This window comes from Semicossyphus pulcher, unplaced genomic scaffold, assembly GCF_022749685.1.
Source record: "Semicossyphus pulcher isolate SPU_LCO1_2020_fin unplaced genomic scaffold, fSemPul1.0.p SCAF_16, whole genome shotgun sequence".
In the NCBI taxonomy this organism is placed as follows: Eukaryota; Metazoa; Chordata; class Actinopteri; order Labriformes; family Labridae; genus Semicossyphus; species Semicossyphus pulcher.
The window spans coordinates 24,718,159-24,731,111 of record NW_027211670.1 but is presented as its reverse complement, the minus strand read 5'-3'; the positions used below and the strand labels follow the sequence as shown (position 1 = coordinate 24,731,111).

Below are 12,953 nucleotides of genomic sequence, written 5' to 3'. Positions count from 1 at the left end.
CATCCACAACAGACAGAGGGTGACAAACAAAAGATTCAAGTGACAGTAAAGTGAATGAAAATGCATAAAATTAAAGATTTTAGGTTATTAATTAAACCGTATGTCTTGCTCCATGTGTTTGACTGTTTCAGTGCATCATGATTCTTCACACTTACTATTACACGATCTATGTAACTGTCTGCACAGTTTGCAGAAACCCTTTTACACTCAGTTTTAAAATGCTACTTGGAGACGCCGGTTTAGCTCAGCGGTTATTTTTTTTAAGACCTGTTGTTGCATCTTGATGAGTCATAAATCCAGGAAGTGGCGTCTTGTTTTGCTCTCTTCTGCAAAACAAAAATAACTTTGTGCCTTGGAGTTTTTGGGGTTTTATGACTGCACACATCCCTCTACGAAAAGCACCTTAAACTAGCAACCTTTTGAGTCCAGGAGGAGCTCCTTTCTGTGTCTATTATTTCATCAATTACTTTGTTCTGCACATCTGAACAGCTGAAATGTCCCAGATAATTCTGTAGTGAAGTTTTTGTATTCTTTGCGTGCATGTGCAAAAGCAATCTAGGGTCAAATTGACATAAAAACAGAGCGCAGGTTTAGCGCAGGTTTAGCGCAGGTTTAGCGCAGGTTTAGCGCAGGTTTAGCTCAGTGACGCCCGTAAACAGAGGCAGAGTCCTTGTTGCATCGGCTGCAGCATCAACTGCAACTCGCGGCCCTTTGGAGCACGTCGACCCTACTTTCTCTTCCCCATTTCCTGTCAGTCAAACTACACGCAGGGCTTCTAGTGGAGGAGACGTAGGCAACAAGGAAATCTGAAGACAAGAGGACAGCTGGACACTTGGCGTCGTGTCTCAGTTGGGCCCTTGTGTCCAGGTCACCGAAGACTCATATTAATACGAGGTGTAAACACGGCCAGAGAAGCATTTATATCTACTGATGCTGAACCAAATCATGACCCACATTATGTGAATGAAATGTGACTGATTATTCTGTTTGTACAGAGAAACTATCACTGCCTTCAGTATCAGCAAGAACATGTGTTTGTTAACAACGTTATCTCAGACCACGCGCCCGTCCTGCTGCTGTAAATGTAGAATGAATGTTTAATAAAATCCCTATTTGACCGCTTTCTTTCAGGCTCTCAGAGTGATGAATGTTTAAAGAGCACAAAAAGGGGAATAAGTTGATATTCAGGCCGACACAGCCGGCCCTGAATACTAATCCTGGAGGTCTCTATGTGGAGGGAAGTGACACGCTGGCCCAGATGGCATCCTGTGTCGAGTGGAGGTCAGCCATGTTAGCCATGTGCTAATTGCTGTAACGGCTAATGGAAACTACTGTCAGAGACACTGTCCTTTTCTGGGAAGTCCTAACCTGAAAGTTAAGGCTCTAAATACGTCTGCGCTCCTGAGGCTGCTTGAAGAAAAGAGCGTATTAATGATAAAGTGCATGTTTAATGGGTGAAGTCATGAATTAATCACTGTTTCTGGAACTGCCAAAATGCAGAAATAGAGACGAGGACTGTGGGTGAAAATGTGGTTTAGTGAGAGCGGTGACGGTGAGCTATCGTTTCCTCTTCCAGAGTGTTTTCTGGAAGCGTGGCAGAGGATGGGTGAGGGCTGCTCCGCTCAGCAGGTCGGGGAGCGTCTGCAGGAGCAGATAAGACGAGTGGGGCTTCACTTCTAAAGGCCAGACTTCAGAGTTCATCGGGTGAAGTTTAACCTCCTGTCCACACAAAGAGACTCAGTGACCGTCTGCGTCCGGCCTCTCATGAGCCTGAAGCGTGTCGAATGTAGATGCGTGTTCCTACACGGTCACAGGTCGACGTAGTCGTTTTCCTCTGTGATATTTTCTCATTAGTTTGCCTGCAGCTTGTTTGAGTTATAAAATAGTGACAGGAGAAGCTGTTGACAGCTTTTTCCCCATTTAATGTGAAGAAAACTGAAGGGAAAACGACTGGTGGTCTTCAGGAGGACACTAACATGAAGCTGAACCTTGTGGTCACTTTCAGGAATGCATCCTGTCAGAGCTGCACTGTTCGAGGCTGTGAGGGTTTCGGGGGATTATGAGCAAAGAAAATAATTTGATTTTTAAAAGAAAGTAACCAATGACTTTGTGCTGTTGGCTTTAACACGCCGCTTGTTTAGTTAGGATTGAAATATTTTACTTTGAGGAGCATCTTTCTGAATATATGTCGGTTGAATTTCACTCTTTTAATTCCCAGAAGGTTTGCAATAGTAAATCTATATATTATTAAATGTATACAGCTCCTAAACAATTAAAAGAACACTGTAAAAATGTGTTTTTCTCTGGTTTTTCTGTTTACAGGTTTGTGTTTGTGCACAACATGTCTCCTTCTTCCAAATCAAATGTTCTCACTGACTCTTTTATTTGCAGAAAATGACGACTGGTTAAAAAACCAAAAGATGTTTTTCAGAGCTCGAATTAAGCAAAGAAAACAAGCTCATGTTTAAACAACAGAATGTTTTAACTCAGGACGAGTTCACAGGTCAGTATCTGCTGAATAACCCGGTTTGTAATCACAGCTCTCCTGCATCTCTGCGTGCTCTCCTCCAGTCTGTCACAGAGCTGCTGGGTGACGTTAGGACACTCTTTGTTTAATGGCTTGTGACCGTCCGTCTTCCTCTTGATCACATTCAGGAGGTTTTAATGGCTCACATCTGGACTGTGCCGGCCATGACATGAAGAGAGAAATGCTTATTTAAGGAACATTTAGAGCGGCCTCTTATTTATTTCCAGAGCTGGATGTCTTTAAGGTCATCCAGCAGACTGAATCAAACCTGCTGGAGGAAAAGTCTTCCACTCAGGCTTGATTGATTATCCAGAGCAATTGTGTTTTTTACTTTAGTTGATTTTTTTTTATTTGAAAACCAACAATTTTATTTATAAATGTATTCATTTTTATTTTCTGGCCTTTATTAGAGAGAGGACAGTGGACAGTGTTGGAAATGGGGGAGGAGAGAGTGGGGATGACAGGCGGCAAAGGGCCGAGGGCAGGAGGGTCGTCGAGGACTGCAGCCTCTGTATGTCGGACGATTTAACCGCTGAGCTAAACCAACAACTTCATTTTAATCTTCAGTTTTGAACCCTGAAACTGTAGCCTTTAAAAACTGCACACCTTAGAATGACCTGTGTGAAATTTCAAAGCATAAATTCAGATTCAGGTTTTCTGAGTAAAAGACGCCATGAGGATTTTCGGCTCTCTCTTTTCTTGTTGCATTCCCGGCTTCCCTAAAAATGGTGGTTAGCCACATGAGACAACAGCAAGAAAGCAAGACACAGGATGCCTTGTCGGGCCTGCGTGTTCGTTGTGCTTTTCATAATAAGACCGAGTTGAAAAGGAGACGTGCAATTCTAGATTTCCCTGTCTGTGTTTCTGTCCATTATTTCCTAAAGATGGCCGCTGCTGCTGCCGGATTGGCTCAATTATGTCAATCAAGTTTCCTCTTGTCCTGGGAGAACATCCTCTCTGAAGTAGGAGCTAAACATCTATGTGAGGAGTGTTTTCGCGCTTCAAAAGTTCCCAGTGCTCTGATGTAAAAACAGACTTTGTTTAAATGTAACATGTTGGGGTAGTTTTCGCTCCTCTGCTGCTGCTGTCAGTCTTCCTTCCTCCATCTCTTCTCTCTCTTTCACCGTCTATAAATATCTTTATTGCACTCGTTAATCTGAAAGCTCGTCTCCAAAAACAGCTTTTTCCAGCTAACCTCACACCTTGTGCTTCTCTCTTGTCGTCTTGCATAATAAGTCGTAGCATTAGAGCTGTTAAAAGGCAATTCCGAGTAAGCTAGCTTAATGGATCGGCCTCTTGGCTGGAATGTGGACCTTTGAGGCTGTTCAGTAGCAGCCGTCGCACTGAAACACTCTCTGCTGCAGCTGTAACCTTGAGATTTAAAGGATGGGTAGAAAAAAGCAGCGCGTGGTAATACTTCCTGGATGAATGGAGTGAGAGATGAGGGTTCGGGGAGAGAAAACATGGTGACATTTCTTTAACTTTGAGATGTGAAATCATTCCGTGGCTTTGCTGAAAGTCATGATGGAGGATGTGTCTGAATAAATGTGACTATTATAATAAAGCTAGTTTGATCAGTCACGAGCACCACCAAGACCTTCCTCAGGAAATCAAAACATCGACAAACTCGTACGACAAAAACTTGATCTCTAAGCAGGCTAGGTTAGATCCAGTAACTCAAAGGTCAAAACACACATCAAGAACTGGTAAAAATCACGGTGTCTGCAGAAGTCCCCCCTCTGGTGTTTGTGTAATCTCGTATTGTCTGCTGGTTCGGCCCGCACAGTTTCTATCATCTTGTGAAAGTCGCAGGGGAAACGTGGTCTGAAGTGACAGCAGAGAGGAGAGTCAGACGTCAGAGGTGGAGCTTTTAGAAGTGGAATACCTGCTGCTGGCCCTGGACTTTGGGGAAATCCTCTTTCTGTTTGCGTGTTTTGGGCCGCTCCAGGCTGCCTTGTTGGAGGTGTTTGAGCCTCGCTGCGACGGTCGGACCCTTCATCGGCCCCGGAGAGTTGCTGCTGTTCTGTGGGAGCAAAGAGAAAACAGATCGTTAACAGAACAGTCGGTTCAATTTGTTTGATTTACAGATACACGCCCTGCCTGGGTCCCGCCCTGATTCACTCTGTGCTCCATTAACAGATGAGCAAGCGGCAGAACTCTGGTCAACTTTCCTGCCACCTACTTGGCTAAAAATGCTCTGTGCTTGACTCGACCATGTTAAAAAGAGAAGGACACTCGGCATCCAGCCCATGTTAAAAAATGTTTTTAAGCTAATCCCCCCCCAAAAAACAGACACACATGGGGAGACTGTTCGTTTCAGATGGAATCACAGACTGTAAATAAAAAGCACTGCTTCTTTCTAATGGCCAGAAGGGGGCGACTAAACGAGGTTGCAGAAAGAGGTCCAAATGTTCTACAGGTCTATGAGAAAATAATCCTTCTCACTTGATTTATTCTCTCAGGAAACATTTTCCTGAGTTTATGGTCTCAATCTTTAGTAGCGCTGCACGATTTGTTGTTTAACCATCGCACTGCGATGTGCGCGTGTGCAATCACATGGCAGGACGTGCGATGGTGAAGCACGTCTGACAGCCTCTTTTTTTGTTGCTTAGTGCAAATTGAAAACTTGCCAGTTTCTCATTTTCCACGACTGATGTCAGATAAAGTCAGTCTGAACCCACGTCAGTGCATCAGAGCACAGAGTGAACTGACCGCTGAGCTGCAGAGTCTGTGTGTCACCTGCCTGTAAACTGGAAACACGCAGGCGACGCTGCTGCCGTCAGTTGGCAGGACGGTCGTAGCAGATGCTCCGTTACGCGAGGTGGCTAAAAGTGAGTGTACTCCACGGCACCTCATCCTGGTGCTGGTTAACACTGTGAAAGAAATGTGTTGCTCCACCTGAACTCTCTCTCCTTTTTCACGTAGGTGTCAGAGTCAGTGAACCATGGAGGTTGTGTTTTGTTGCCTTTGCATACTTTCCTGTATTTCTTAAATCGCAGTAAATATGGCAGAACAAAACTTTTATCCAATATCGTGCAGCCCTTATCTTTAAGTCTTCTTAAACACAGCCTGATGTTCATTTAGTAAATTATACTCCCATTTAGAGTCACAGAGGCCATAAAGAAGGGGATGCTACCTGTACTTGACAAGTCGCTTCCACAGCCACCTGTCAACGAGGTTTACACTCGAGGTTTCAAACCTGTCGTCCACAAACCAATAGGCTACGTCCACTTGTTTATACCATCTGTGATTCGATATTAGAAAGGCAACAGCAAAGCCTACCGTCCAGAAAAAGGAAAGGATGTAAACCACCAAGAAGCCTGATAGTCCAGACTGAGAGTGTCGTCTGTTAGCATCTTTTGCAGCATCCTTGTTGTTGGCTTCTTGCAGTTAAAATGCCTGATGCCCATAAAACTAATAGTCTATTACACACCAGGGCAACAGGCTAAAGGAAACCAGGGTTTGCATGTTTTTTTGTCAAGCTTTTCAGACCTAGCAACAGAAACAAGGAGGGAAATCCACAGAGGCTAATCAGCCTCCACTCCTCCCTTCAGGTTTTCTAACAGCATGTATCGCTGTCTGTCCAGAGATGTTGAGATATTGAGATTGAGATTTTGGTCATATGACACAGGCCTGGTCCAAGAAGTGTCCATTTACGGTTCTTAACCTTTCATGAATGTGTAAACAGCACGCACGCTAATTATGAAAATGCCCCACCACGGGAAATATTGTTTTAATGACTGAATTAGAGAGAGAGACTTTGTTTGATTCTGCCGACGTTAATCACGGCTGGCAGATCTTTAAACAGAGCACGGGGCCCTGAGAGCCTTCAGAGAATAAAAACAGGATCTGAATTTTAAACACCTGCGAGTGAGGAAATAGATTCTTTGAGAGGAAATCTGTCTGCAGCTCTGAACCTGAAATCCTCTCCCTCTCTCCCTCTCTCCCTCTCTCCCTCCCTGCCTCTCTCCCTCTCTCCCTCGCTGCCTCTGTCCTTTCCTTTGACAGCTACCTGCTCAGCTCCGTTGTGAGATAATTCCTACGAAAACAAGAGCTCTTTACTCTGCTAAAAATGTCACCCGAGCTGTCGAAGAAGTGCTTTCGCTGCTCACAGTCTGGAAGCAAAACCTAAACACATCATCTGCTTCAATCATGGACTCACACAGCGCACATCACACCTGCAATTATAAGGTGGTGCCGTCACACTGCTAAAGCATCAGTTAACAGAGAGGAAGACACAAAAACTCAGAGCTTCACAAACACAGATTATATTTCAGGGGGCAGGTTCGGAGGAAGCTGAGAGAACGGTTAACAAGGTTAGAAAGAGAAGTTCAGGTTAGCAGCTGAAACCAAACTGTAGGAGGGGCTGCAGACTAACTTTAGTCGAACCTTTTTCTTTTGGTATTATTCATTGAACATGCATGTGGACACATTTCTGTCCTCATTTGCATCCCTTTTTGTGCACTGATGTAAATTTGACAGTGACTCCAGACAGTGACGGGACATAGAGTTTAAACATGATTTAAAGAATCAATTAACCTAAAAACAACAACAGAAGCAGACTCTCCTCTAAACACAAGAACTAACAGGCACGTGCGGGGCAATCTTGGGACCCATCAGCTATCGAGGATATATCCTCTGGGGACAGCGGTGAACATGTCGGGCATGTCCGGTTTAGCTAGCAGTTAGCGATGAACCCAACACTTCCTCCTCCGTGCGCTGCATTGTTTACAGTCCAGTTAGCAGCTCGAGCAGCGACCACGTGCTCACATCAAAGGTAAATTCTCCCTCCAGATGTGTCTGCTAAATAAACAGCATCATCTCTCGGTTCGTCCCATCCCCCGGAGGAGCGCCCGTTCATCTGTCTGTGCTGAGTCTCAGTCTCACTGTAAACAGGAAGTTACACAGAGGCTGCACTCTGGCTTACTGCAGCGGGATGAAGCCCAAACAGAAACAGATTCTCTTGTGATCGACTTTAATTAACGGCTCTTCAGTTTGCTGAAAGAACAACATCATGATGCAGATTAGGAACAACATGAAGCTTTGTCAGGTCTGTCCTCAAGAGGAGGAGAACACTACTTTAAGTCTCTCTTTTTTAAGTCTCTACTTTAAGACAAGTTTGTTGAACGGAGGGCGGAGCCATCATTTATGGTGCATTCGAGGAAGTCAGGAAATCTGGAGGCTGAACGACTTTCATGACAGTGTCAAGATAATTTGTCTCAATTTTTGTCCCAGAGCAGACTGAACTTGCTGCAGATGTCTGTTTATAGAGCTTAAAGTTTCTGTCAGATGAAGCTGATGGGAGCCGGGATGTCGCTCCGCCTGCTTTTGCTCTCCACACGGACTGTTTTTCCTGCATACGCTGCAGCCTGCTGATACGTGATTGGTCACTCAGACTACACGTACTACAAACGGAAACCAGAACCCGTTCTGCCCCTGCCTACAGATTGTTCATTTTTATGTTGAATCTGTAAATAGAGATTATGTGCGGGGCAGAGCGTGAGCAGATTGGCCACTTATCTCTCCTGGATGGCGTTGTTCACATACACAGATACATTTAAATAAAATAGATGTGATCCAATCCCTGCAGGCACTGCTGGGATATCACGTTCACATGAACGGGATGGACATGAAGTAACTCTGACCTTTGACCAACAAACTCTAATCAGTTCATCCTTGAGCTCAAGCGGATGTTTGAAACAAATTTTGAAAATATTCCCTGCAGGCGTTCCCGTGATTTAACGTTCACAGGAAGTGGACGGAAAAAAGGTCAAATCAATGTTTTTTTAAGGTCATTGTGACGTTGACTTTTAACCTTTAGGGGTACTAAAGGTCATCATTGACTTATAATGTTATCCTATCAGACGTTTGTACAGTATTGTGACATAAATAGCACAGACGTGATGTCTCCTGGTGCAACTACAGTCAGCATGAAGTCAATAAAAACTTGCAGATTGGAGCATATTATTTAATAAATATCATGAATATGTTATTTGAGAGTATATAGCACTTAGTGAAAATGTTGTAACTTGTAATGCAACTGTCCTGAGTGTCACTCAGACAGTTTGCATTAAAGTCTTGTTATTAAAGTTTAAGTAAAGAAGAGATAAAAAGGGGGAAAGCACGGCAGAGGGTCAGTGGTAGTAGAAGCAGAGTCCACAGCAGGCGTCAGACGGAGAACACTTTTCATTTACCTTTCTGCACAAGGACCCAAAGGTGCAGGGAGGGGTGGGCGTGGCCTTTGGTAGGGTGTTGCACTGTTTTTTATCTTTTACAGGTGCTCTCTGAAATATCTGATGCGTGGACGTGTGAGAGAGTGTGGCAGAGACATGTTATCACACAGAACCGGCATCACAAAGATAATATACCTCTGAGTAAATAATAACTCAATGATTCGAACCTCGAGCTCAGCTATGATCTTCTCCTCGTCGTCCTCGTCCTGAATGGCGGACGCTGCGATCACAGGCGGGGTGGAGGCGGGTCGGGGGGTGTCAGAGGGGGTCCGCCTCAGCTTCACCAGAGTTTTAGGCAGCTCGCCGTCTTCCTCCATCTGAAAAAGGAAAGATGAAGATGTTAACGCTCCTCTGGTTTCAGTCTCACTGTCGACTGTCTAATAAGCAAAACATCAAATAAATAATACAAATAAAATGAGACATTTTTCATGGTCATCAGCAGAATCCTTCATGGCTGTCTGCACCTCCAAACTCCATTTAAATAACCAGTCATTACTTCAAACTGATATTATTATTGTAGCGTCATTATATCATCAGTTAGTTTTAATATTCACTCAGTTTGGTTTCAGAATAAGACATCTGAAGACGTCTTCTTGGGCTTTGGATGTGCTCATGGGATTTTTTGTGACTTTGGGAATTTTTATAGAACAAAGAAATAATCAATCATGAAAATAATTGTTAGTTGAAGCCCTAATCTCAACAGAACATGTTAAAAGTAACTTGCATTGTGGTTAGGGTTAAATTAGTATTACATTAAAGGGCCAGTTCGCAGATTTCCCACCTCAGTCCTATCATGCTATCATGGGGAGCTAATGCCGTTATGGTAGGAAAAAAAATGCACTTTGGCTCTGTGCCTTTGGAGGGCGCTATCCGCTTCTGCAATGGGACCTGGAAAACCTCCACCAGACTACGGAGGCCAGGGAGCTCGCTAAACTACACTTCCTCAATGTAGGACGCCGCCTCCGATGTCATGTCTCGTTCAGAATCGTCAGGTTTGAAATGTAGACTGCAGACCTGAAGATGTTTTAGACAATCCACCGAGGTGTAAATTCTGACCAATCAGAGAGCAGTTTCCTCGCGCATCTAAACTTTTGGTCTGCTGGTAAAAGCTGCCGTGTGAACACAAACCAAACTCGAGGCAAAATGCAACTTTGTAACAATTTAGTCTTTGATTCTGATCAAACAGACTTCAGGTGTGACAGCAGACTTACCTGTTACACTGTATTGTTCACGTTGTGGTTTAAGTCTAATTGAAATTTAAGAGTTTGTCGAGACAAAATTTACACTTTTAATCTGCAAATTCCCATTTTTCCGTCTTTCTTGTTTCCTCTTATATTTCCAGAACTTTCTTCTACACTTCTTCTCTTCATCTCAAGCTGAACTCTTGTCTCAACGAGGTGCCAAAAATCTCGTCAAAGAAGGAACTACTCGACATTGTTCACTCATAAAGGTCTGGTGTCCCTGTGGAAGGTTATTTCAGCACATTGTTGAATCTGAGCCTTGAAGACTCAGTCTGTTCTGAGACAAAGTGAACTCCACTCAGCAGGTTTCTCCACAGAGAGAGATCAGGGAGGCTTTGGAGCAGCAGCTGCTTGTTCTCGCCTGAGAGCCAAACTGAAAACTGCCTGCAGCCAACAGGAAAGTCACTCTGATGCACATGTGAGGGCAGGTTTTATTAACATGAGGGTCAGAATCAGAACATGGTGCTGAATCCACTGTTTTTTTATACATATGATACATATCCCAAAAAGTTTCTTATATTAGCTTTGGATACGGATGCATTGAACATATTCGTCCTAAGAACAGTCAGTAATGTTTGAAAATGAAGATTTATTTGATGTGAATTGTAGTCAGGATTTACACTGGGTTATATGTACATGCAGGATTTAGCTTTGCTTTAAAACTACAACCAAATGAGTTTTATTTTCTCTGCCAAGGAGGAAATGTTATTAAGTAATTTTAGTGCTTTAGTGAACGAAAAGAAGCAAGGTCGGAGCAGAGGAGTAATAGTCCGAAGTCGTAAATTTGCCAGAAAAAAATTGCAAATTTATGAGATTATAAAGTCACAAATTTTAGCACGAATCCTCTTTGGACATCGACCCAAATGCAGCCACAACCTTGGGGTTGTTTCTTGTATAAGCCTCCATCCACTCAACAAAAAACTCTTGATTTTCCTGGCTGACGGTCGCTTTCCTTTTCAGACTGTTTGTCTTCATCTGAGCGTCGAGTTTGTTTCTTCTTCTTTGTATTTTCACTTCTTGTTGAAGTTGTATCTGTAGTCATCCATCTTTTCTTTGTTTGTTCAGCCATAGTAGATTACTGTTTACTTGCAATGCTTGCAGAGAGCGGAAAAGCAGCAGTGGGCCACAGACTCAGTCACCATTGTGTTACCTCATTAGGCGACAGTGACTTAACAGACATTTATCTAAATGAAAATCTTCGAGATTATTACTCAAAAGACCATTTTACTAGTTTTTGTTTCTCACAAGTTTATGACTTTATTATCTCACAAATTTGCTATTGCCACTTTAAGTTTTTCCTCTGAATATTATTCTTCTCCGTCAGCTCGTTTTTTTACAATGTCCCTGATACGCTGTCGTATTATTGTCTGTCTGTCAGCAGATTTACTGAAAACCTACTGGCCTGGTTTCAGGAAACTTGATGGCCGGCTGTTACATGGGCCAAGAAAAACCCATTAAAATTTGGACTGGATCCGGAGCTCACTCACAAACATGTACAAATGTCGAGACACAGTTTTTAATATTTGTTTCTGACAACCAGCTGCCATTTTCATGATGACGAACTGTTTCTGCTTTTCAGAAGTCTTTTATAAGAATATTTTGAGCAACATTTTAAATGCAAAGCCGCGATGATGACGAGACACGAGACACAAACTTTACTTAGAAACACAAAGTTGTTGCTCTTGCTGATTTTCATCATTACAGACCGGACAGTTGGTGCCTGTGAACTGACACCAACTATAAGCTCATAACTTGTAAATAAAACAGGGAAAAGTTGATAAAGTGAAGCAAAGTTTTCCAGAGAAAAATCCGCCATTAGATGCAGAACAGCTGTTGTTGAAGCTCAGAGCTGCTCTGCCTCCTTCACTCAGAGACTCTGGCTGTCATGTTAATTGAAACAGCTGTTTGTTTGTTTAGAGGCTCTGCGGTTCACTCGCTCAGAAGGCACAAACACAGTCAGAGTTTTAATGACCAGGCAGGAGAGGAACCGTCAGTCCACGAGCAAACATGGCTTACTTTCTAATGCCAAGGCTCAAACCGTCAGAAAGCCTGGACCGGACTTTATTTTCAGCTTAAAGATTTTCACTATATTTCATCCTTTGTAACTAGATCTTTTGTTTCACTGATTAGCTGCTATCTAGACAATCTGTGTGAGATTTCTACTACACATAAAAGATTATAAATGGCCGTTATCAAAGTCAAACTGGATGTAGAGAGACAGGACTGGCAGCAGCAGCAGCATGTGTCACTGCAGGAGCCTAAAGCAGCTCTGAGAATATCTCACCTTTAGATTCTTGTTGGTGACGATGACCTCTCCTGTGCGGTTGGTGGTGAGGCCGTGTGCTGACGGGAAGCTTCTGCGGGGTGGAGGAGGCGGCGGGGACTTGGAGGGTTTCTCTGTGCGATACCTGGCCACGTTTAGATCCACTGTACATAAACACAGGAAATAAACCTGTGACATTTTGCCACAACATGATAAATAAGAAGAATTATCGGCACTCACCCGACCCTCGATGCGACCCTGCCCCCTCCAAACTGTTCAGCTTCTGGGCGGCCAGCTGCACTTTTCCGGGCTGCTGGTCCCCGCAGGGCGTGGTGGATGTAGTGGTGGTGGCTGTGGTCCCAGTGGTCCCAGCTGCAGAGGAAGTAGCTGTAGTAGAGGTTATCGGGATGGTGATATGGGGCTTGGGGGGCACGGCCGGCTTGTTGATGTGCCTGGCAGCGAAGTCGAGGTCCGGGATGGCCTTCATGAGCTCGGCCTGGGTCTCTTCCAGCAGGCGGTTGATGTCCTGGGCGCTGAACTGGGTCAAGCTGGCACGCTTCTCCTCCCAGTCGCGCTCTGCAGCCTGACACACATACAGACACAGACACATGATGAGCGGGAACATGCTAACTGCTAACAGGAGGAGCTGGGAAAACATCATTAAGAAAAACTCTGGCACTTTATTTTGT

General features: G+C 43.9%; 1 protein-coding gene across 1 annotated transcript in view; it reads right to left on the bottom strand.

Annotated features, from left to right (window-relative positions):
* Positions 1-2,701: 2,701 nt before the first annotated feature.
* The window catches only part of srcin1b (SRC kinase signaling inhibitor 1b), a 93,713-nt gene continuing 83,461 nt past the window's right edge, over positions 2,702-12,953 (bottom strand). Inside the window, exons 15-19 of the mRNA XM_069664374.1 lie at positions 12,505-12,847; positions 12,286-12,428; positions 8,928-9,077; positions 4,673-4,724; positions 2,702-4,504 (exon numbers count right to left, since the gene is read on the bottom strand). Coding sequence (XP_069520475.1) covers positions 4,398-4,504; positions 4,673-4,724; positions 8,928-9,077; positions 12,286-12,428; positions 12,505-12,847 — 795 coding nt within the window. The 3' untranslated portion in view covers positions 2,702-4,397. The remainder of the gene's footprint in view (positions 4,505-4,672; positions 4,725-8,927; positions 9,078-12,285; positions 12,429-12,504; positions 12,848-12,953) is intronic.